This window comes from Pelobates fuscus, chromosome 11 (assembly GCF_036172605.1).
Source record: "Pelobates fuscus isolate aPelFus1 chromosome 11, aPelFus1.pri, whole genome shotgun sequence".
Taxonomy (NCBI): Eukaryota; Metazoa; Chordata; class Amphibia; order Anura; family Pelobatidae; genus Pelobates; species Pelobates fuscus.
In genome coordinates, this window is record NC_086327.1 from 841674 (window position 1) to 867213 (window position 25540).

Genomic DNA, 25540 nt, shown 5'->3' on the forward strand with positions numbered 1-25540 from the left:
AATAACTGCTTGATCCAAGGATAAATCTGACTGCCATTCTGGGGTCAAGAAGGAATTTGTTTCCTAGTTTGTTGCAAAATTGGAAGTGCTTCAAACTGGGGTTTTTTTTTGCCTTCTTTTGGATCAACAGCAAAAAAACAAATGTGAGGAAGGCTGAACTTGATGGACGCAAGTCTCTTTTCCAACTATGTAACTAAGTCTGGACAATGTCTACCTTTCTGATCATACATTTTTTTTTTTTTTTTTTAGCTTCAAACAGTCTTGTCTTTTCCACATTTTCTGCTTCTCTCTGGAAGCTGGTTGGGCATCCAGTGGGCAGCAGTAAGTCATCACTGCATCGGTGAGTGTTCATTTTAGATCGGAGCTAGATCTTCCGTGGTTTCATGTAAACCCAGCAGCGCACGCTGTCTCTGCTGATTGGCTGAAGTTACGTGCCGATACCATTGATCCGTCAGACAGGCAGCTGGAAATCCATATCTCTTTCATACTTCTATTCACAATGCAAAACGTTAGTGATGTAAAGAAACAGGCAGAAAACGACATTATCTCAATGAACTGCAACTGTAAAAACCATTATAATCGCGTATAATTAGTACAGATAGTCTGTAAAGAAACTGTGCGGAGAATCTGAAACATTAATGATATTGTTCAGGTTTGAAAATTGTCTAAAGGGACACTATAGTCACCTGAACAACTTTAGCTTAATGAAGCAGTTTTGGTGTATAGAACATGCCCATGCAGCCTTCCTGCTCAATCCTCTGCCATTTAGGAGTTAAATCCCTTTGTTTATGAACCCTAGTCACACCTCCCTGCATGTGACTGACTCAGCCTTTCTAAACATTTCCTGTAAGGAGAGATTTAATGCTTAAACTTCCTTTATTGCGTAGTATGTTTAATATAGAATTTCCTATCCCCTGCTATGTTAATAGCTTGCTAGACTCTGCAGAAGCCTTCTGTATGTGATTAAAGTTCAATTTACAGAACAGTTTTAAAATGAGTTAAATCTGATTGAAAATGAAACTTTGTTTCCATGCAGGCTCTGTCAATCATAGCCAGGGGAGGTGTGGCTAGGGCTGCATAAACAGAAACAAAGTGATTTAACTCCTAAATGACAGTGAATTGAGCAGTGAGACTGCAGGGGCATAACCGATACACCAAAACTGCCACATTAAGCTAAAGCTGTTTTGGTGCCTATTGTGTCAGCTGGTAACAGGACTCTTGATCTTTATGTGTAGGGAGAAACCAGGGGAATATTTTTTTTTCTTTTTCATCAGTCGGATCACTAACATGCGCTAAATGTTTTGACCTGCTGCTTTATGTGGGCATCGGGCGGTGAGAGGATCTTGGGCTGTGGGGACTGTGCTTTCCTTCAGATTGTGTTCAGTGTATGTGGATAATCATTACGGCACAACAAGAGAAACACCACGCCAAATGTAATGAAGTGTAACAGTGAACTGTATACCTTGCAGGATATTCCAAATATAAATGACCTCAAAGAGAAAATTAGAAAATAATAGTATAATACAGCACAGATACTGGAGTAACACACTGAGCGAATCCACCAGCGAGATCTACTTCTATCCTTAGACGGGCATTATACCGTCCGTGCCTTATTCAGGAGAGCTCTTGGGTAGCTCTGGAACACGTGCGTGTATTACCATCCACCAGCATATATATATCTGTGCTGTATAAAACGATTATTTTCTATTTTTCTCTTTGAGGTCATCTATATTTGGAATATCCTGCACGGTTACACTTCATTACATCTGACACATTGTTTCTTTTGTTGTATCTGTTTTGGGAATTCCTTTATTATTCTATGCTGCCGCATTCTATACTTCTGTCGATTCTAGTGAGGGCCTATAAATCCCTTTTTTTTCTCAAGAAGGCCATTAAGTTTGTTTAATAACTTTGTCACTTAGTGGGTGATGCTGTGTTTTTCGTGTATGTTTAACGTTGGTTGCCCACATTTCCCGCAGGTCTTGCCTCTGCCATTCAAGTGACTATGAAAAACCCATTCAACGTGGTGATTTTGTTCCAGAGAATCACCCTGCAGTGCAGTTACCAAACCACCTCTACCCAGCCCCCCATTGTCGTATGGAAATACAAATCGTTCTGCCGGGATCGGATAGCGGATGCCTTTAGCTCCAACAGCCAGGAATCCATAATCAATAACCAACTACAGCAAGCAAACCCTGGATACAACCCATACGTAGAATGCCAAGACAGTGTCCGGACTGTGCGGATTGTGGCCACCAAGCAGGGCAACACAGTCACTCTGGGTGACTTTTACCAGGGCCGCCAGATTACCATCAGCAACTGTAAGTGTTCGATTTTCTGTAGGGATTTGAAGGAGTATCAGTTATTTTAGAGAGTGCAGTTTGATATGTGTATTGTTAAAGCCAGGTGCTAGTATATGGGTTTGTTGTTTGTGTGTAAATGTGTGCAGTAATTTCCTCTGACTTTACTAAAATCTGAGCATTTCTACCGTCTGGTGGGAGCTGGGGGTGTCACATTCAGATGTCTTGTGGGAACTGTCCATGCTGACTGGGAAGTCCTTTTGCTTGCAAGAGAAGTAAATGAGTGTACTCTGTAGGAGAAGATGGAGTTGCTTTGTGAAGTTTTATATAAGTTTTACTGGTCTTCGGTGAAAAGGTGTCTGCAACTTGTAAATTCTTTAAACTTGTTGGTTTCTCCCCTTAGTGGCAGATCTCACTATTGACATGACAGCATGGGGTGACAGCGGTGTGTATTACTGCTCTGTGTTATCGTCTCAAGACCTGCAAGGAAATAATGAAGCTTATTCAGAACTGCTGGTGTTGGGTAAGGAAATGCTGTATTGGAGAGTAATCTAATCCTGACTTTATATGTTATGGCTCCAGTTTCCGGGCCTCCTTACTGGCTCGCTACCTGGAGATGGAAATTAAAACCATTATATTTCAGATCATTCAATTTGTATCGGTGGCACAATATATAGGGAAGGAATCCCTTATTGATGCATGGTGTAATGACCAGCATTAGATCACAGATATAATATTATGGTTACTTTTATTCTGTGCTAATTAGTCATTGGGCTGCTTGAAAATGCTGAAAAGCTTCACATAGCACTATTACTACCGTCTAGGCACCAAAACTACTACATGTAATGGCTGCCAGGGACGGCTAAATATCTGGCCATGTAGCATCTGGAGCAGTTAAAGTGGTTATGGTGACTACAGTTCTCCTTTAAAGATTTCTTAAATGACTGCAGAGTAAGGCAAAGCCTAGAAAACTATAGAAGAGAATTCCATAAAAATGGAAGTGTTCTGGTAGAAAAAAAAAACCAGGAGTTGGTGGTGGGAGTGTGAACCAAGAGACCAAGTGTAAGTCTTTGGGAATGTGGAATGGTCCATTCTTATTGGAAGGCTATGTAGGTTGCAGTGTTTTCTATGTGTGGATTAGGATTCTGTGTTGAATCGGGTGTACAATGTATAGTCTGTGTAAAGATTGTTGGGGGATGAAGTACAGGTCAGTGGGAGATTTGGTGGATATGTGTATCTCTGGCGTTCCAAATTAATTTAATTTTAATGGGGTGATCAGAGCATGAGTGAGACCACTGAGCAATGATTTGCAGTAATAATGATGTAAGATAATAGTTATGTATCTGCCTGTGGTGGAGTGAACCTCGCCATGGGCTTTTGGAGGGGCCTGCTTGCCAGCCTCCTGCCAAAGACTATGGGCCAGGTCAGCAACTGTAAAGACTCATATTTTATTCCCCCTGGTTCGGCACTTTCCATTCGTGCGCATAGAACCAACCTGGCGGATGTTCTCATGGACCAAAACCGCGAATAGACTTCAGGGGGACTATTGGAACTGGAACTATTTTAGGCATGAAGACTTCGCGGTTCCTCAGCGGCACTTAGCCACCATTCTATGGAACTGTTTTGGGCATGGGACCATGCGTGCGGTCGGTCAGACTTTGACTGACTTCCAGGAAATTCCTGAACTGATCCAGGGATTTTTGGATATGTTGGTCACCCAGATCGGGGACAGAGACACCCCAGCCAAGCTGCGGGGGCTACGGTGCCTATGCTGTCTGGTGCGGTGCTTATAGTACTCCGGGCTACTAAGATGCAGCGATTGACGGAGGCATCAAGTCGGGGTGTTAGGTTGTCCATCACACTGCCCCTTTCAGAGTTGGAAGCGGCAGGATTTGGAGAATAGCACCTGACAGTCAGAGCCTGCAGGGTGGATATTAAGTTCTGTTGAGTTTCAGAAAGTGGTTATTCATCTAGAGATGGACGAGAGGCAACTGGTGACACAGGTTTCAAGAGGTCGGGAGACAGAGGTAGACGTGGGTGTTATTGACAACAAAAGACTTGATCAAGACACCCAATGCGGCAATACATAGTGAGAACAGAAGCGGCCCAAAACAGTCTTGTGAAATACCAACAGAAAGCATTGCTAAAGATTAGATCCCTTTGTGCTTAGATCAGTGGTTCCCAACCCAGTCCTCAAGTACCCCCTATTAGTCCAGGATTAAGGGGTTACTCAATTGTGTGTAAGGTATTTTTAGGAAAAGGGGAGGGGGGAAACGCTTTGGACAAAACAGGGTGATAATCCCTAAATCCTGAACTGATAGAGAGGGTACTTGAGGGGACGGGGTTGGAAATTCCTGGATTAGATCATTGGTTTCCTTGTTTAGAACCGTTTCGGCAGAAATCAGACTAAGTAAGACGGTGCCCATAATGGCTTCCTTTATTTGTGGCTGTTATGGTGCTGGAGTTGAGCCAAGGGTGTTCCTTCAATTCCTGGCGTGGCACTCAGTGGGTTAATCTTTCATTTCCAATAATGCTGTGTGTCGTTACTGAGAACAGGTGGTAGTCCCAGCCGTCCCACTGGACAGGTAACTGAAAACCTAATGGTAACGAATGAACTGGGAGTCACACCATCTCTCCCCGTCTGATTGTGTCAGTGAGCACATTTACACTCCGGTTCCAATCCTATAGATATACTGCCATCTAGCGGTGTAATGGGGTTATGGTGTGCTTACAGTATTAATCCCTTTAGGAGGCGTTTAATACGATTGTATTCTGTCTCTAACTACACAATTATTATTCTTGGCGTTTAAATGGCGCCATCCTGTTGTGCGCGCTTTACAACGTTACAGCAGATTTAAAAACTACTACAATGTTGAAAGGAGCTTACTGGATAGAGCAGCGTTTCACAATTGGTGTTCCGTGGAACAACACACAATTGGGGTTCCACCAAAATGTATATAAACAAAATGGCCACGGGTGGCAAGGGAGCAGTGGGCACTAATCTCCCTCGCACGCACAGCAGTGATGCTGGAGCCGGAATATGACGTCGCACCGGCATCACTAAGAGGCACGCGAGGGAGCTGAGCATGGAGATCACTACTCCATCACCGCCAGCCGCTCAGCAGCCCCACTGGACCCCAGGGACCACACACCAGCAGCCCCACTGGACCCCAGGGACATAGACTCCATGCCAGCACTCCCAAAGGTAGGGGTGGAGTAAAATTTTAAAAATAATAAATTGTTTGTGTGTGTCTGTCAATTAGTATGTGTGTTTGTTAGTGAGTGTGTTTGTATGTCTATCAAAGTATGTGTCAGTTTGGGTGTGCGTGTCAGTATGTGTGCATGTGCCAGTGTGTGTATCTGTGTTCCACTATGTGCCTGTGTGTGTGTGTTACACACACACACACACACACACACACACACACACACACACACAAAAAAAAGACATAATAACTTAGTTTATTTTTCCGGGGGGGGGGTCCACGATGTTGATACACTATGTCAAAGGGTTCCACAGGAAAAATTAATTGGGAACCCCTGGTCTAGAGTAACCCATTGTACAGCACTATATAAATATAATAACTGAGGTTAAGCATGGTGACAGCCATGTTACAGTAAGAATGGGTTAGTGAGGATCTAACAGCTTCATCGTGTTTTACTCCTAGAAACGTCTACAGTGAATTCTATTCCCAGAAGGCATTGCAGCTAGTTACTAATAATTCGCATTTGGTGGTTGGAGCCCGTATAGCCTGGTCTTGCAGCAGGTATTTCAAACCTGAATGTCCACCAGAGAATCTCTTCGTAATATGGGGTCACAGCTGGTCCATAAACGCTGGGACTACAGTCACTAGAAATTGCTATCACACAGAATGGTTTTATTGTTTGATTTATATGTAGTTGGCTGCTGTCTCACTGCCTGCTGGTTCCAGCATTGCCTCCACTTCGAAGATATTGGATTAAGTGCTGAAATCAAAAATAGCTCTCTGTTTTCTAGAAGATTCTGTCCCTCGTTTCATTGTTTAAATCATTCCATCTCATTGAAGTGATTATAGTGCCTGGAGTCCCCTGGTGCTGTCCCTGCATTCAGTGTTAAACCATTCTATTTCATTGAAGTGCTAATGGTAACCGGAGTCCCTCAACGCTGTCCCTCCATTCAAACCCATTTTTGAAGTATTTTAACATTGAATGAGGGTCACTGGCCACCGATGTGGGGTGTGGCTGATGTAGAGATTACATATTTCCTGTTAGCCGTACTAATTCATACCAGCAATGGGAGCTGTGCTAGGCTGAAAGCAGTCAGCTGACACTCTTAGCCAGTCACAGCCGCCCATTGCGGCTCAGAATTATGCTTCCTCATTAGCCCAACTAGCACAGAGGGTATAGGCTGTTGAGGAAATGTTTAGCATTAAAACATTAATAACGGTTAACACTGAATGGAAGAATGGCACCGATGCGTTCAAGACACTATAAGCACTTCAGTGAGAGAGAGACCTTCCAGTGAATAAAGTGTGTCTTTGGCAGGGGCCAGTATAGTCGCACTGTATATTTATCATTTACAGGTCCTTTTATTTGAATGAGTGGCACATTCAACATTGATACAGGATATTTAAAGTTTAGTTTGACTGAATTATTTTATAATTGATCATTTAACAAGTTTAATGTATGCTCTATGCACCATAATCACTTCAGAACTCCATAGTGGTAATGGTGCAGTGAATCCCCTGGGCCTTTCCCAGACTGTTCCCACTGCTCAATTATCTGCCATTTTGGAGTTAAATACATAAATTATATGTATACGTCTCCCCTGGCTGTGACTAACACAATTTCTCTACACACTAAATTTCTTAGATTTGTACGGTAGTGGAATTTTTGCCGCTTGTATTCTGTATGTGTGGTTAATGTACAAAGAAGGGTGCAGGGAGGCAGCAACACTAAAGGCGCTGCCTCCCTGCACACTACATTTCTTATATTCCCTAATTGCACAGTGCTTTTAATTTAGAATCGTATCTCTTGCTCTGTTGATAGCCTGCTAGAGCTTGCAGGAGCCTCCTGTGCTTCATTAAAAGTCAATTTATAGAGCAGGAGATAAAAACTTTTTGAAAATGAAACCATATTGTCTTTCTGCAGGCTGTGTCAGTCACAGCCGGGGGAGTTGTGGCTATGGCTGCATAAACCGAAACAAAAGTGATTTAACTCCTAAAATGGCAGAGAATTGAGCAGTGAGACCGCAGGGACATGATCTCTACACCAAAACGCTTCATTAAGTTGTTTTGGTGACTATAGTATCCCTTTAAGTCCAAATTGGGACAAAATTGCTCTTCGTGAAGTTTGATGGGACTGTCCATTTTAGGAATATCACTAGACTGGAAAGACTGCAGATAATTGTCAAACTGGCTTAAAATAATTTCACTCCTTCCTGTGGGTACTCCGTAACCACTACAACATGATGTAGTACTTATGGTACTTAGAGTACCCCTTTTACATTGTTTCTCCCATTCTTTATGTCAAATAATGTGACATTGGGTGAATGGTGGATGAAAGCAGATATAACAGCCAGAGCGCTTTCTGTGAGCTGACGGAGCAGGTCACTGTCTGTGTGGGTGAGAGATGGCATTTTTCATCTCAATTGCATTATATTATGTATAAGGTTTAAAGGAACACACACTACAGTCTGCAGTGGTTATGGTGCCAGCACTGCCTTGCCTTCCCTCCCCGTTGTAATTGGAATGCTGTGTCCACCAGGCATCGCTCCCTGCCTGACTTTGCAGGACTTGCCTCATTGGCTTAGAGCAATCCGATGGGGCTCTTGGCTAGCCTTTCATTGAGCTTCTGGCTCTCTGGCTGAGGTAGTGGAGCCGGGGAGCGGCTCCAAAATGGTATGACTACTTGCAGTGTGGGGGCGCCTTGGCGCTCCTGGTACCATAACCACTACAGAGTGCATGGAGTGTTCCTTTGAGATTTTTATAGAGCGCACAATATATCAGTGATCAGTCCTCATGATTGTTTAAAAAAAATGAATAAATCTGCCTTGTGTGATCATATCTGATATTCGTAGGGTTTGATGCAAACTGGGAAAGACTGATGGGTTCTCAGGGCCTGTATGTAAATAACAGGCACTGCTTTGTTGCCTACATATTACTCTATAGTTGTATGCTCTGCAGTTCCTTGTACGGATGAGAAATTCCATTGTCATTCTACGTGTTCCCTGGTTAGTGTATTGCTCTGTCGTATAGGTCTCTATTTAGTAACCTATCTTTCTTTTGTCCTCTAGGTAAAACGTCAGTGATCTCTGAACTATTACCAGACTTTCATATAAGGGACATGGAAGGTAATGGTTCTATGACCACTGCGCCCCTTCCCTCCCTCCCCCCACTCATCTCCTCTGCATTTCTAGGTTAATATGAGCATTTCCCCGCATGAGACTGCTCACATCATTAGGATTGTGGCTCCCACACAGCCATCATCTGTGTAGCTTGTAACACGTTTAAAGGGACGCTACCTAAAAAAAAAAAAATCTCCTACCCCAGATAAAGCCTTCATGTGTATCACTCCAGAGAAGACTAGATTTGTAATCCTGTCCATAATAAAATGAGCTGTTTAGTGAGCTCTCTCTATCTGTACACATGATGTGTTATTAAGAAAATCGTACTTTAGCTTTGCAAATGGCTCATACATTGTGTTTTCAAGTAATTTAAAAAATAAAAAAGATTTTTTTTATAACAGAAAATATTTAAAAAGAGAAAGTGGCAACAGGGGAGGGCTAATGCTCTGATTGTAGATGGCATTTATACAAACCAAGAATGTCTATTTATATGATGGCATCGCTTGTAAATGAGAGGCTGCTCCTGTGTCAGTCGATTCATTGCAACTGTCCCCATCACTTTTTAAAGAGTTTTAGTTTTCCCCAACCAACCCATGAACTCGATTACAACATGTGGAATCTGTAGGATGTTGTTTAAACGTGTCCCTGTGTTTGGTGAGGGTGCCCGATCAGACAGACTGCAGTCCACAGCGGCCCTTTAAACATTCAATGTGTGAATTTACCCAGTGCTTTTGTGGTTTAGACTCTTCATAGCATGAAGCTTCTTGTGATGTGCAGTACCATCTATTCACTTGCTTTTGGCATTGAAAAGGTTAATGAACATGCCTATAGTTCATTGGTGTGATATTTGCTGGGTTTTGCTATATTAAATGCTTCTCTGCATCTAATGAAACTGCTGCCTAGCGCCTTCCTATTGGGTAATGTGGAGTGATGCCATGAACATGTTGTGGGTAGCACCTTCCTATAGGGTAATGGGGAGTGATTGAATGACCATGTTGTGGGTAGCGCCTTCGTATGGGGTAATGTGGAGTGATGGAATGAGCATGTTGTGGGTAGCGCCTTCGTATGGGGTAATGTGGTGTGATGCAATGAGCATGTTGTGGGTAGCGCCTTCCTATAGGGTAATGTGGAGTGATGGAATGAGCATGTTGTGGGTAGCGCCTTCGTATGGGGTAATGTGGAGTGATGGAATGAACATGTTGTGGGTAGCGCCTTCCTATGGATTAATGTGGAGTGATGGAATGAACATGTTGTGGGTAGCGCCTTCCTATAGGGTAATGTGGAGTGATGGAATGAGCATGTTGTGGGTAGCGCCTTCGTATGGGGTAATGTGGAGTGATGGTATGAGCATGTTGTGGGTAGCGCCTTCGTATGGGGTAATGTGGAGTGATGCAATGAGCATGTTGTGGGTAGCGCCTTCCTATAGGGTAATGTGGAGTGATGCAATGAGCATGTTGTGGGTAGCGCATTCCTATAGGGTAATGGGGAGTGATGCAATGAGCATGTTGTGGGTAGCGCCTGCCTATAGGGTAATGTGGAGTGATGGAATGAACATGTGGGTAGCGCCTTCGTATGGGGTAATGTGGAGTGATGGAATGAACATGTTGTGGGTAGCACCTTCCTATAGGGTAATGGGGAGTGATGCAATGAGCATGTTGTGGGTAGCGCCTTCCTATAGGGTAATGGGGAGTGATGGAATGAGCATGTTGTGGGTAGCGCCTTCACATGGGGTAATGTGGAGTGATGCAATGAGCATGTTGTGGGTAGCGCCTGCCTATAGGGTAATGTGGAGTGATGGAATGAACATGTGGGTAGCGCCTTCGTATGGGGTAATGTGGAGTGATGGAATGAACATGTTGTGGGCAGCGCCTTCGTATGGGGTAATGTGGAGTGATGCAATGAGCATGTTGTGGGTAGCGTCTTCCTATAGGGTAATGTGGAGTGATGGAATGAGCATGTTGTGGGTAGCGCCTGCCTATAGGGTAATGTGGAGTGATGGAATGAGCATGTTGTGGGTAGCGCCTTCGTATGGGGTAATGTGGAGTGATGGAATGAACATGTTGTGGGTAGCACCTTCATGTGGAGTGATGGAATGAACATGTTGTGGGTAGCGCCTTCCTATAGGGTAATGTGGAGTGATGGAATGAGCATGTTGTGGGTAGCGCCTTCGTATGGGGTAATGTGGAGTGATGGAATGAACATGTTGTGGGTAGCGCCTTCATGTGGAGTGATGGAATGAACATGTTGTGGGTAGCGCCTTCCTATAGGGTAATGTGGAGTGATGGAATGAGCATGTTGTGGGTAGCGCCTTCGTATGGGGTAATGTGGAGTGATGGAATGAACATGTTGTGGGTAGCGCCTTCGTATGGGGTAATGTGGAGTGATGGAATGAACATGTTGTGGGTAGCGCCTTCCTATGGATTAATGTGGAGTGATGGAATGAACATGTTGTGGGTAGCGCCTTCTTATAGGGTAATGTGGAGTGATGGTATGAGCATGTTGTGGGTAGCGCCTTCGTATGGGGTAATGTGGAGTGATGCAATGAGCATGTTGTGGGTAGCGCCTTCCTATAGGGTAATGTGGAGTGATGCAATGAGAATGTTGTGGGTAGCGCATTCCTATAGGGTAATGGGGAGTGATGCAATGAGCATGTTGTGGGTAGCGCCTGCCTATAGGGTAATGTGGAGTGATGGAATGAACATGTGGGTAGCGCCTTCGTATGGGGTAATGTGGAGTGATGGAATGAGCATGTTGTGGGTAGCGCCTTCCTATAGGGTAATGGGGAGTGATGCAATGAGCATGTTGTGGGTAGCGCCTTCCTATAGGGTAATGTGGAGTGATGGAATGAGCATGTTGTGGGTAGCGCCTTCACATGGGGTAATGTGGAGTGATGCAATGAGCATGTTGTGGGTAGCGCCTGCCTAAAGGGTAATGTGGAGTGATGGAATGAACAAGTTGTGGGTAGCGCCTGCCTATAGGGTAATGTGGAGTGATGGAATGAGCACGTTGTGGGTAGCGCCTTCGTATGGGGTAATGTGGAGTGATGGAATGAACATGTTGTGGGCAGCGCCTTCGTATGGGGTAATGTGGAGTGATGCAATGAGCACGTTGTGGGTAGCGCCTTCCTATAGGGTAATGTGGAGTGATGCAATGAGCATGTTGTGGGTAGCGCCTTCCTATAGGGTAATGTGGAGTGATGGAATGAACATGTTGTGGGTAGCGCCTGCCTATAGGGTAATGTGGAGTGATGGAATGAGCACGTTGTGGGTAGCGCCTTCCTATAGGGTAATGTGGAGTGATGCAATGAGCATGTTGTGGGTAGCGCCTTCCTATAGGGTAATGGGGAGTGATGCAATGAGCATGTTGTGGGTAGCGCCTTCCTATAGGGTAATGTGGAGTGATGCAATGAGCATGTTGTGGGTAGCGCCTTCCTATAGGGTAATGGGGAGTGATGCAATGAGCATGTTGTGGGTAGCGCCTTCGCATGGGGTAATGGGGAGTGATGCAATGAGCATGTTGTGGGTAGCGCCTTCGCATGGGGTAATGTGGAGGGATGCAATGAGCATGTTGTGGGTTGCGCCTTCGCATGGGGTAATGGGGAGTGATGCAATGAGCATGTTGTGGGTAGCGCCTTCGTATGGGGTAATGGGGAGTGGTGCAATGAGCATGTTGTGGGTAGCGCCTGCCTATGGGGTAATGGGGAGTGATGCAATGAGCATGTTGTGGGTAGCGCCTTCCTATAGGGTAATGGGGAGTGATGCAATGAGCATGTTGTGGGTAGCGCCTTCCTATAGGGTAATGTGGAGTGATGCAATGAGGATGTTGTGGGTAGCGCCTTCCTATAGGGTAATGGGGAGTGATGCAATGTGGATGTTGTGGGTAGCGCCTTCCTATAGGGTAATGTGGAGTGATGGAATGAACATGTTGTGGGTAGCGCCTTCCTATAGGGTAATGTGGAGTGATGCAATGAGCATGTTGTGGGTAGCGCCTTCCTATAGGGTAATGGGGAGTGATGGAATGAGCATGTTGTGGGTAGCGCCTTCCTATAGGGTAATGTGGAGTGATGCAATGAGGATGTTGTGGGTAGCGCCTTCCTATATGGTAATGGGGAGTGATGGAATGAACATGTTGTGGGTAGCGCCTTCCTATAGGGTAATGTGGAGTGATGCAATGAGCATGTTGTGGGTAGCGCCTTCCTATAGGGTAATGTGGAGTGATGGAATGAGCATGTTGTGGGTAGCGCCTTCCTATAGGGTAATGGGGAGTGATGCAATGAGCATGTTGTGGGTAGCGCCTTCCTATAGGGTAATGTGGAGTGATGCAATGAGGATGTTGTGGGTAGCGCCTTCCTATAGGGTAATGGGGAGTGATGGAATGAACATGTTGTGGGTAGCGCCTTCCTATAGGGTAATGGGGAGTGATGGAATGAACATGTTGTGGGTAGAGCCTTCCTATAGGGTAATGTGGAGTGATGCAATGAGCATGTTGTGGGTAGCGCCTTCCTATAGGGTAATGGGGAGTGATGGAATGAGCATGTTGTGGGTAGCGCCTTCCTATAGGGTAATGTGGAGTGATGCAATGAGGATGTTGTGGGTAGCGCCTTCCTATATGGTAATGGGGAGTGATGGAATGAACATGTTGTGGGTAGCGCCTTCCTATAGGGTAATGTGGAGTGATGCAATGAGGATGTTGTGGGTAGCGCCTTCCTATATGGTAATGGGGAGTGATGGAATGAACATGTTGTGGGTAGCGCCTTCCTATAGGGTAATGTGGAGTGATGCAATGAGCATGTTGTGGGTAGCGCCTTCCTATAGGGTAATGGGGAGTGATGGAATGAGCATGTTGTGGGTAGCGCCTTCCTATAGGGTAATGTGGAGTGATGCAATGAGCATGTTGTGGGTACCGCCTTCCTATAGGGTAATGGGGAGTGATGGAATGAGCATGTTGTGGGTAGCGCCTGCCTATGGGGTAATGTGGAGTGATGCAATGAGCATGTTGTGGGTAGCGCCTGCCTATGGGGTAATGTGGAGTGATGCAATGAGCATGTTGTGGGTACCGCCTTCCTATAGGGTAATGGGGAGTGATGCAATGAGCATGTTGTGGGTAGCGCCTTCGTATGGGGTAATGTGGAGTGATGGAATGAACATGTTGTGGGTAGCGCCTTCCTATAGGGTAATGGGGAGTGATGGAATGAACATGTTGTGGGTAGCGCCTTCCTATAGGGTATTGTGGAGTGATGCAATGAGCATGTTGTGGGTAGCGCCTTCCTATAGGGTAATGGGGAGTGATGGAATGAGCATGTTGTGGGTAGCGCCTTCCTATAGGGTAATGGGGAGTGATGGAATGAGCATGTTGTGGGTAGCGCCTTCCTATAGGGTAATGTGGAGTGATGCAATGAGCATGTTGTGGGTAGCGCCTTCCTATAGGGTAATGGGGAGTGATGGAATGAGCATGTTGTAGGTAGCGCCGGCCTATTGATTAATGTGGAGTGATGCAATGAGCATGTTGTGGGTAGCGCCTTCCTATAGGGTGATGGGGAGTGATGGAATGAGCATGTTGTAGGTAGCGCCGGCCTATTGATTAATGTGGAGTGATGGAATGAACATGTTGTGGGTAGCACCTTCCTTTATGGTAATGTGGAGTGATTCAATGAGCATGTTGTGGGTAGCGCCTGCCTATGGGGTAATGTGGAGTGATGCAATGAGCATGTTGTGGGTAGCGCCTTCCTATAGGGTAATGGGGAGTGATGCAATGAGCATGTTGTGGGTAGCGCCTTCGTATGGGGTAATGTGGAGTGATGGAATGAACATGTTGTGGGTAGCGCCTTCCTATAGGGTAATGGGGAGTGATGGAATGAGCATGTTGTAGGTAGCGCCGGCCTATTGATTAATGTGGAGTGATGGAATGAACATGTTGTGGGTAGCACCTTCCTTTATGGTAATGTGGAGTGATTCAATGAGCATGTTGTGGGTAGCGCCTGCCTATGGGGTAATGTGGAGTGATGCAATGAGCATGTTGTGGGTAGCGCCTTCCTATAGGGTAATGGGGAGTGATGCAATGAGCATGTTGTGGGTAGCGCCTTCGTATGGGGTAATGTGGAGTGATGGAATGAACATGTTGTGGGTAGCGCCTTCCTATAGGGTAATGGGGAGTGATGCAATGAGCATGTTGTGGATAGCGCCTTCCTATAGGGTAATGGGGAGTGATGGAATGAGCATGTTGTGGGTAGCGCCTTGCTATATGGTAATGTGGAGTGATGCAATGAGCATGTTGTGGGTAGCGCCTTCGTATGGGGTAATGGGGAGTGATGGAATGAACATGTTGTGGGTAGCGCCTTCCTATAGGGTAATGTGGAGTGATGCAATGAGCATGTTGTGGGTAGCACCTTCCTATAGGGTAATGTGGAATGATGGAATGAGCATGTTGTGGGTAGCGCCTTCCTATAGGGTAATGTGGAGTGATGCAATGAGCATGTTGTGGGTAGCGCCTTCCTATAGGGTAATGTGGAATGGTGGAATGATGGAATGAGCATGTTGTGGGTAGCGCCTGCCTATGGGGTAATGGGGAGTGATGGAATGAGCATGTTGTGGGTAGCGCCTTCCTATAGGGTAATGGGGAGTGATGCAATGAGCATGTTGTGGGTAGCGCCTTCCTATAGGGTAATGTGGAGTGATGCAATGAGCATGTTGTGGGTAGCGCCTGCCTATGGGGTAATGTGGAGTGATGCAATGAGCATGTTGTGGGTAGCGCCTTCCTATAGGGTAATGTGGAGTGATGCAATGAGCATGTTGTGGGTAGCGCCTTCCTATAGGGTAATGTGGAGTGATGCAATGAGCATGTTGTGGGTAGCTCCTTCCTATAGGGTAATGTGGAGTGATGGAATGAGCATGTTGTGGGTAGCGCCTGCCTATGGGGTAATGGGGAGTGATGGAATGAGCATGTTGTGGGTAGCGCCTTCCTATAGGGTAATGGGGAGTGATGCAATGAGCATGTTGTGGGTAGCGCCTTCGTATGGGGTAATGGGGAGTGATGGAATGAGCATGTTGTGGGTAGCCCCTGCCTATGGGGTAATGGGGAGTGATGGAATGAACATGTTGTGGGTAGCGCCTGCCTATGGGGTAATGTGGAGTGATGGAATGAACATGTTGTGGGTAGCGCCTTCCTATAGGGTAATGTGGAGTGATGGAATGAACATGTTGTGGGTAGCGCCTGCTTATGGGGTAATGGGGAGTGATGGAATGAACATGTTGTGGGTAGCGCCTGCCTATGGGGTAATGTGGAGTGATGGAATGAACATGTTGTGGGTAGCGCCTTCCTATAGGGTAATGTGGAGTGATGCAATGAGGATGTTGTGGGTAGCGCCTTCCTATAGGGTAATGTGGAGTGATGGAATGAGCATGTTGTGGGTAGCGCCTTCGTATGGGGTAATGGGGAGTGATGCAATGAGCATGTTGTGGGTAGCGCCTTCCTATAGGGTAATGTGGAGTGATGGAATGACCATGTTGTGGGTAGCGCCTTCGTATGGGGTAATGGGGAGTGATGCAATGAGCATGTTGTGGGTAGTGCCTTCCTATAGGGTAATGTGGAGTGATGGAATGAGCATGTTGTGGATAGCGCCTTCCTGTAGGGTAATGTGGAGTGATGCAATGAGCATGTTGTGGGTAGCGCCTGCCTATGGGGTAATGGGGAGTGATGGAATGAGCATGTTGTGGGTAGCGCCTTCCTATAGGGTAATGTGGAGTGATGCAATGAGCATGTTGTGGGTAGCGCCTGCCTATGGGGTAATGGGGAGTGATGGAATGAGCATGTTGTGGGTAGCGCCTTCCTATAGGGTAATGGGGATTGGTGCAATGAGCATGTTGTGGGTAGGACGAAGGCAGTGCAGTCTTTTAAAGTGCTTTTGCTTTAAAGACCGATTACTGTGTATCCAGGACATTTATATCCCCCACCTTGGGCACAATAATTCTAATTCCATCATATTCCTCGAATTCTGCTTTGGAAAATGTGTGTGCATTTAAAGGAACAGGGTCCTCATTGTTTAATATCTTAATAAAATTGTTGTTAAATTACCTCTGCGGCAGGCAGACAGTGCACATCATTTTGAAAGTAACGTAAAATATTGGGGAGAGTGCCTAAACATGGCTGTCAGAAAGGGGGTGGGGGAGCTAGACAAGTAATTTCACATTACAACAATGCGATGGGCTGTCATAAATATATTCATATTTTCTGAGTGATCCTTTGGGACAACTTCTCTCTTTTGTCTCGAGTCTTGCAACATTTGATGCTATATGAGCTGCCAATCAGAAAGTGTTGACAACATGCATGCTGGGAAATGAAGTTCTAAGAACCAGAGAAGTGAAAATCTGTCTCTATCCTTCTCTTGCAATTAGGGAGATATATATATATATATATATATATATATAATGTTAAGGTGACCTACCAGTTAACGCGCGGTTTGCTGGGCATTGCTGAGTTGCCCTGTTTGCTGTGTTATTTGGGGACATTTTGCTGACTCTCGTGTTTTGTTTTTGTTTTTTTGTTTTCCAGACTGGCTGTTTGTGGTTCTTGTTGTTCTCGGAGGGCTGTTCCTCCTCCTGCTGATCGGGATCTGTTGGTGCCAGTGCTGCCCACACACCTGCTGCTGCTATGTGCGATGCCCATGTTGCCCAGAAAAATGCTGCTGCCCTCGAGCCTGTATGTTCACACCATCCTAAAAAGCCTTCACTCTATGGAGAGATAGGAAAGCAAGCTTAGTTAACCCTTACATATCATACAGTGCATTGCTTGCCCTATACGTTCTAGTATAATAGTCCACATTAATTGGAGGGGAAGATAGTGGGCACTGAAATCTTTGGAAGGATTTGGCAATAGAATCCCTGTAAGCAGTAATGGAATACTGTGGGTACACAGGCAGTGGATAGCGGAATCCCCGGGTGGAGACAGGCGGTGGGAAGGGGGATCCCGGAACAGAGGCAGGCGGTGGGTAGCAAGATTGCAAGGAGGAGGCAGACGGGTAGGGGGATCCTGAGGCAGAGAGCGCCTTACTATTGGTAGTGGGATTCTGGGGCAGAGGAGGGCGGATCTTGCGGATGTGGGGTGCGCGGTGGGAAGCGGGATCTGGTGGTGGAGGCGGGCCATGTATAGTGGGATTTTGTGGCCTAGGCGGGGGCGGTGTGTAGCGAGATCGCGGGGTAGTGGGTAGCAGGGTACCGCAGTGGGTAGCGGGAACCCGGGGCTGAATATGATGTGGTTTGGGCAGTTAAAGATAATTAGTGAGTTTTTTTTGTTTTTAATGCCTCTACTTGGCCAGTTGCTAATAAAATTCCATATCGTGCCGGTAATATTCAATGTCTTCATCTTTTAGTGTATGAAGCCGGAAAAGCAGCAACCTCAGGTGTCCCCAGTATCTATGCGACCAGTGTTTACGCCCCCTCCATGCATTCCTACCCAAGCCAGGTGAAAGTCCCACCACCAGGCTCTGTGATCCATATGGGGCCCATACAGTCTGCGTACAATGGGTATGGACTGGAATACGATGCAGCCAGCTCAGGTAAGAACGTGCAAACAGGAAGTAAGGTTTAGCAGACTGTCCCCCATTCAAGCTGCAGCTTCAATAAAACTTTCTTTAATTAGATTTGTATTAAAGGAACTCTAATATGTAATACTGACACTATAATGGTAAAATAACCATTTAGGTACCAGACCCCCTCTTTGTAGGAAAACAAGTGATTTTACTCCCGGACTCTCCGCGGCTGGCCCCACCTCGCCTTTGTAGCTGCAATCAAACTTTTCATTGCAAAGATTTGGGAGGCTATTGTGCATGCGCAGCAAAAACGCTGCACCAGATTTACCAAATCAATGCATTTTCTATGGGGAAGTTTCTATAAAAAGCCAGTGTTTACATTGAAAAGCCTGTAGGCACCAAAACCACTACATTAAGTTGTAGTGGTGCTAGTGACTAGAATGTCCCTTTAAAGATTTTTAACAAAAGTCAAACATGACCAGCAAAAAGATGGCAGACACCAAAAAAGGTTTAATGGAAACATGCTTATGTATTCTGTACCAAGTGGTCCTCATTGCTAACAGATCTGAGCTGGATTTCCCACTGAGCTTGGTGAGCTTGCTATCCGGGTTTTCTGTTATTTGTTCAGGAGGTGTATTTTTCTGTGACAATCTAAACTCTGTTTAACCATTCTGTGACGTCTTGAATTTACATTTAGTGCTTACAAATTGCAAGCATCGGAACCATGGCAGCCCGTTGTTTGTGCTGGGGTATAGGAGGTGCCAAATCTCCAACTTGCTGCAGTGACAGTCTCATCTGTTATGTTAATAATATTAAGTTAAACATGAGCTACTGTAAGTTATCGAACGTGTGGGGGGGGGGGGAGGAGTCTTTTAGCTGTGCTTTTGGGGCAAGTTGGTTGTAAATACAATGCTCAAGTTACTGGTTAGTGGTCTCTAGTTATGTTTACATGCCGTTTAGTAACTAAATCCCCCACTCCTCTCTAGTAATCCTACATAAAATCCGAATAATGTTTCTCTGTGCCCAGCTACCCACACATTAATACATTAATAGACGTGGCTTTCATTTCATGAGGCGGGATGCAGACGTGACTGCGTACCCACGCACGCCGCGTTAATGGACTGAGTCAAGGCTGTTTCCTCACTAAACCGCGTTCGGAACCCCGGAGTTTCGGTACTGAGCCTGGGCGACAGCTTGGTGTGGAAAAGGAAGAAGGTTGAGTTGGACCCCGGTGAGAAAGGAACAGAAAAGGAAGATTGGTGATGTGAGAGGGAGGTGCAGACGGTCCGGTGCATGAGTATTAGGCACCGGAGTGCTGGACATAATCTCGCTGGAAAAGAAAACTCTGCCTGTATATACATTGCCAGCAGCAGACCTGATAAGGATCTGGTGACGTGAGTAACTCGGAGTTTGTGAAGAAAGTGGGAAAATGTTTGCTAAAACAGATACTAACACATATTGAATGGGAACTGTGAGAAGGTAAGATGAGAGAGGGAATGAAAGGATTAAAAGAAAACCTAATCATTAATACTGGTAGAATGAAACTGATTTAACAAATTCGGTCCTACACCTGGGAGGTGAAAATACTGGGCCTGCTAATTCTCACCAAATAGGAATACAAAGAGGATTCTAATTAAAGGAACAACTTCAAGTTAAATAAAGAAATCGAGGAGAAGATAAAGAGAGGAAATCATTTGCACCACAAAATATATACAAGGTCTCCTCTTTTCCCTTTTCGTATGCTCTTCTCCTCTCTCCTCACTGTGGTCATTCTGATATATAAAAGCTAAACCAGTTAAGCTGAGAAAACAGCATCAAAAAAAGGAGTCTCTCAAATTTCTTCCTGACGCAGGCGGATAAAAGCGCAATTGAAAATTCCCAAACAGAAACCCCAAATAAGGATCTCTTAATAAAAGGAAAAGACATGCAAGAAGATCTAGAGAATGCATGGATTACGGAACCGCAAACGGTAACCCCGAAATACCTGAGAGCATGCTTTGAGTTACAAATGGAACAGATCAAAGTAACCAGAAGTAAATTATGCAGACCTGCTGGGTATTGGACAAAGAGTCAAAATAAATTAGAAAAAATAGAAAATCTGCAATTCACAGAAGAAGAAAATTGGAAAGCAACAAAAAATACAGGAATTGGAAGCAAGGTTTGCTGAAATGGAGGATCGAAGCAGACGTAACCGTTTAAGAATCCGAAATATTTCAGAGGCGATCGCACAAGACCGCATTGAATAATGGAGCTCATTAAGGAGATGGGAATCACCCTGGATGAGAAGTCACAGAACGGCCAAACCTAGAAACCTACCAGAAGAGGTCCCAAGAGACGTATTGATATGCTGACAATCAAAGATATAAATAGATTTAAAGATTTTATCCTTCCAGAGAAGGAAAGTGAGAAAACACTTACTTCCAGCAATTCCTATTCTCAGGAAAAATAACTTGACACACGGATGGGGATTCCCAAGCAGGCTTCTAGTAAGGAATGAGGGGAAGATTGAATTGGTTAAAACAAGGGGGAGGGAGGACTGGGAGGAGCACATAGAAAGCTATATCATTTAGACGAAAAGGAAGGAAAAATAAATATAAAGGAGTATGGAGAAAGGTGGTAGGAAATTAGAGGAATATAAAGGGAAATAATTTGACACTCGGAAATATACTAGAGGATTTCAATTGGATCTACGTGGTTATATAACAAAGATAAGTGGGGTCTTATACTGCTAGAAGGGGAGCAAATAAAGGAGATAAGAAATATAGACCGCAATTAAATGAATAGAATTTAAACACACAGAATAGAAACAAGTTAAAATAGATTAAAAAAGAATGGGAAATATAAGGTTATTGAACTATAGAAAAATAATATGAATATTTAGCACTGATTACGTAGGAGAGATAAGAAGCACGATTATAGATAAAATGTGTATAAATATAGAATAGAGACGACTTTTCATATATATGAATAAAACAAGAAACCGAAGACCACGATATCAGGTAAAACCCAATACGTGGTCATAAATATGGTCCGAGACGCAATGTGGGCATGACCCAAGTTAATTAGTAAAAAGATACAAATAAGGTAAAGGAATCTGCCTAACAAAGGTAGCAACCCTCCTTACTGAAATTACCTCCTAAGTAGAGTCATTCAAAGGTAATGGCAAAGCAACACAAATAATAAACTTTATTTAATCAAGATCCTAAAGTTAAAATACGATCGAGTAGAATGGAGAAAGGAGAGCAGGAGAAAGTGCCTTTTAATATTCAACAAGTATAAAGGGAATATAAAACCCAAGTGTGCTGCATGCACAAACAATATGTATAGTATAGTATAGTCAGTTACACAGCAGGCAGCGTACAGAACATGGAGCCTGTGTAGGGCAGAGATGGGTAATAGCCAGTGGGGTTCTCAGATAGAGTAGTGGGAGTAGACTTGCATCTAGTTGAATGGAGGCATAACCCAACAGTAAAACCAATGGCAGCCAAACCAGCCGTGCTAATAACGCTCCGTAACTAGGAGGCTATCCATCCTAATCACCTAGGCTATCTGCTGCTTCATGGCAGCTAACTGATTCGATGTAGCTTGCCCTGCGTGTTTAACATAAAGAACTGCAGCTAATACATACGGGTAGACAAACTATTCTCCCCTCAATAGAAACGGCACACTAAGTAGCTCAAATCTATATCAAAGATCTATCTGAGGGGTCTCAGATATACACAAACAGTTTGTGTATTGTCCCCGTAAAACTGGCTAAAATGTATAAAGACTGACCGGATTGTTGGAGATGTGGCAGTGCAAGGGGCAATTACCCACATATTTAGTGGAGTGTCGAGCTTATTGGAAACCCGATATGTACATTATTGGATATTGATCAGGTCCAGACTGGTTTTTAATTTTTACACCGGAGAGTTTATTAAATTTAGACTGGCCTAAAATGTCTAAAGAGTGCAATATGATAACACATATTCTGATGGCCTCGAAATTGGTATTGGCAATAAACTGGAGAAGAAGTTGTAAGATCCCAGAATGGAATGTACTACTTAATCCTCGGGTGCTATATCAATGTAAAATGGAAATGGGTATAAATAGAAATAAATCCTACAGTTTGACATAAATAAATAAATAAATGGAAAACCCTTATAGACACCCTACAAGCATAATCGGGGAAAAAGAAACTGACCGATACATGTCTCTCTAAAAGGGCAAATTAAGTAAAGAAAAGCAATAAATATATACCTTAACCAAAAGCTTATACAGAAAGTTGTGTGGAAAACTATGTATTTGAATGTAGTAGTGAATGCTCCTGTATATGTTATAGTATGGTCAATATGTATCACATTCTCCAAAAGAGAAAATATGTATTTGATAAATAATAGAAATGTTTTAAATAAAATAGACGTGGCTTCCAGATTAACGTGTTCATTCTTGTTGTAGTGGGAGGACACAGTTCCCAAGCACCCCTTCTTGTTCGAGATGATGTTGCCAACTCAGGTACGAGATTTCCATGTGCTATGCAGCAGTTTAATATTTATTTATAAAACATTTTACCAGGAAAGGTACATTGAGATTTCTCACGGTTAAGTATGTCCTGGGTCCACAAACATTGCATTGATACAATAGGTTACAAAAACAATATTAATACACAATATATAAAACATTTAACAAAGACCATGACACGTGCATTCTGTTTTGAGGTATGTAGAGAGGGATCTCTTAAAGGATTTTAGGCCTGGGGAAGATTTTTAAAGTGTGCGGGAGGTTGTTCCATAATTGCGGCGCTCTGTAGGAAAAGGAGGATCAGACGACTACTTTCTTTTTGTATTGAGGTAGAAAATAAAGTGCTGGTACTGGATCGGAGGTTATAGGAGGTGGGAACAGCCGAGCAGAGCATTGTGTTCAGGTAGGGCGGAGCTCCCCAGAAAAGCTCCTAAACACAAGGCTGGAAAGATGAAGGGTGCGTCTGGATTCCAGCGACAGCCAGTTTAGTTCTTTTAGCATGTCGCAATGGTGGGTCCTGTAATAACATTGTAGCATAAATCGTCAGAACGAGTTATACAATGTGTTGAGTTTATTAATGTGGGATTGCGATGCAGATGCATATACTACATCCCCATAATCAATGATTGGCATCAGCATTTGCTGTACAATCTTTTCCTTTACTGTAGGGCTTAGGCAGGATTTGTTTCTGTACAGGGCACCTAGTTTTAGATAAAGTTTAGATGCAAGTTTTTCTATGTGGAGGCCAAAAGATTGGGGTCTAACAACATACCCAAGTATGTGAAAGAGTGCACTGCGGTCAGTGTGCTATTTGAATTTGTTTTGATGGATAGGTGAGAATTTTGTAATTTGTGTAATTTATAAGTAATGTGAATATGGAACCTTGGGGAACACCACATGTGACTGGGAGAGGGAGGGAGTCACTGTCAGAAATGGACACATATTGTGATCGATCCGATACATAATCGAAACCAGGTTAGCGAATGATCAGCAATACCTGAGTGTTTTTTGCTTTTTTTAGTTTGTGCAGTAGAATGTCATGGTCTACTGTGTCAAAGGTCTTTGCAAAATCCAGGAAAATAGCTCCAGTTAGGTCTCCTTGTTCCATGCCAGCTTGGATGTCATTGCAGACTTTTAATAGGGTTGTAGTGGAGTGATTCCGGTGAAAGCCCGATTGATCAGGGGTCAGATTGTTTGATTGTTGGTAATACTCACATAGTTGCTTATGGACGCATTTTTCTAAGATTTTTGACAATACCGGGAGCAATGATATTGGGTGATAGTTAGAAACAAAAGTAGTGTCCCCACTTTTATGGATAGGCACTACTCTTGCAGTCTAACAAAGTTTGGGTATATATCCAGACACCAAGGATTCATTAATTAAGGTTGTGACCGGTTTAGAAATTGCCGGCGCACTGAGCTTCAACAGCATTGCTGGGATTTGATCAGGTCCAGACTCTTTTTGTTTTATTTTTTTTAATGACACTAATAGGTACAGGTCTAAAATTTAACTTGTCTATATTGGGTCTTTGCAAATTTAGTGGGGTCTAATCCACATTTGTAGTTTCAGGATGTCATTTATTAGCTTGGCAATCAGGGTGGTGATTGTTAGACATTTGCTACATCTAAGTTGCAGGGTTTGGTTGTCCACTTTGACAGTGGAGGGTTGGGAGTGGATTGCGGGAGTTTGTAATTTATTTATGACTTTCCAAACGTTTCTAGGGTTTGAAATGTTGTTCAGATTTTGGCAGAAATATTGGGCTTTGGCCAATTTTGTTTTTGTGCATATATTTCGCCATCGCCTATATGCACAGTGATCATTCATAGAGCCAGTACACGCTTTAACTTTGCCTGCATTGAATCGTGAAACTGGTACATTTGGATGAGGTCAGCTGTGATCCAGTTCATATGTGCCCCTTTTACTCTCGCCTTACGCAGCGGGGCTTGCAAATTCCAAACTTGTAGGGGTTCAGGCTGAAATAATTCAACTGCACAGTCTAGATCTGAAATTAGGTTTAATCTGTGCCATGGGCGGTTCTTGATGTAATTTAGAAAGGATTCAAGATTACATTTTTTTTTTTTTTTTTTTTGAGAAGGACCTTGGGAGTTGATTTAGTAGCTTTTATTTTGCGCACGCATTACACGAAGCAGTGGACACTGATACTGTTAGGGAGAACACCGGCCTCCTGGATTCTATCAGGAGAAGTGGAGAGAATCCAAATGAGCAGGGTATGGTTATGGCTTTTAATGTTTATGCGAGTTGGGGAGGAGATTAATTGCATTAGCTTCAAAGTCTTGAACAGCGAGCAAGAACTATTATTTTTAGGATTCAGCAAATCAATATTAAAATCTCCAAAGACCAACAGTTCACCTTTTGGGTTTTGAGCTATGGTTTCACTAAGGATATGGGCTATGTCAGAAAGAGCTAGGTGGGTGGTAGATTCCTGCAACAATGATTGGGTAAACTTTATGGAATTGTCAACATAAATAACAATGCCTCCTCCTCTCTTTCATCTGTCATTTCTAAAACATGAATAACCCTGTATTGCAATGGCGGATTCTGGTGTTTTAGTTGTTAACCATGATTCAGAGAGCACAATGATTTGTAATGGGAACACCAGGCTTGCAGTGCAGTGCATGGAATTAGCTGGAGGACCAGGGTTAGACTCCACAGCATTTGCGAGGAAAAGTAACGTAAGGAATAGGAATTTGGACCTCATTTTTGTTTGGCCATATAGTGAATGGGATACTTTAGAATTTTGTGAGGTGGGGGTAGGAGGGCTATTTTTTTTATTTTTTTATTTTATTTTAAAGAACTCTCCACCAGCCCTCAGCAGTTACAGCAACAGAGCATGCCATGGTGTATGATAATTTTGTTTTCCAGTTTGAGGTGTG

General features: G+C 44.0%; 1 protein-coding gene across 1 annotated transcript in view; it reads left to right on the top strand.

Moving 5' to 3' along the window:
- Positions 1-499: 499 nt before the first annotated feature.
- The window catches only part of LSR (lipolysis stimulated lipoprotein receptor), a 30583-nt gene continuing 5542 nt past the window's right edge, over positions 500-25540 (top strand). The window contains exons 1-7 of the mRNA XM_063436521.1: positions 500-563; positions 1980-2321; positions 2704-2823; positions 8572-8628; positions 17170-17316; positions 17987-18172; positions 22583-22639. Of these exons, the coding sequence (XP_063292591.1) occupies positions 500-563; positions 1980-2321; positions 2704-2823; positions 8572-8628; positions 17170-17316; positions 17987-18172; positions 22583-22639 (973 nt within the window). The remainder of the gene's footprint in view (positions 564-1979; positions 2322-2703; positions 2824-8571; positions 8629-17169; positions 17317-17986; positions 18173-22582; positions 22640-25540) is intronic.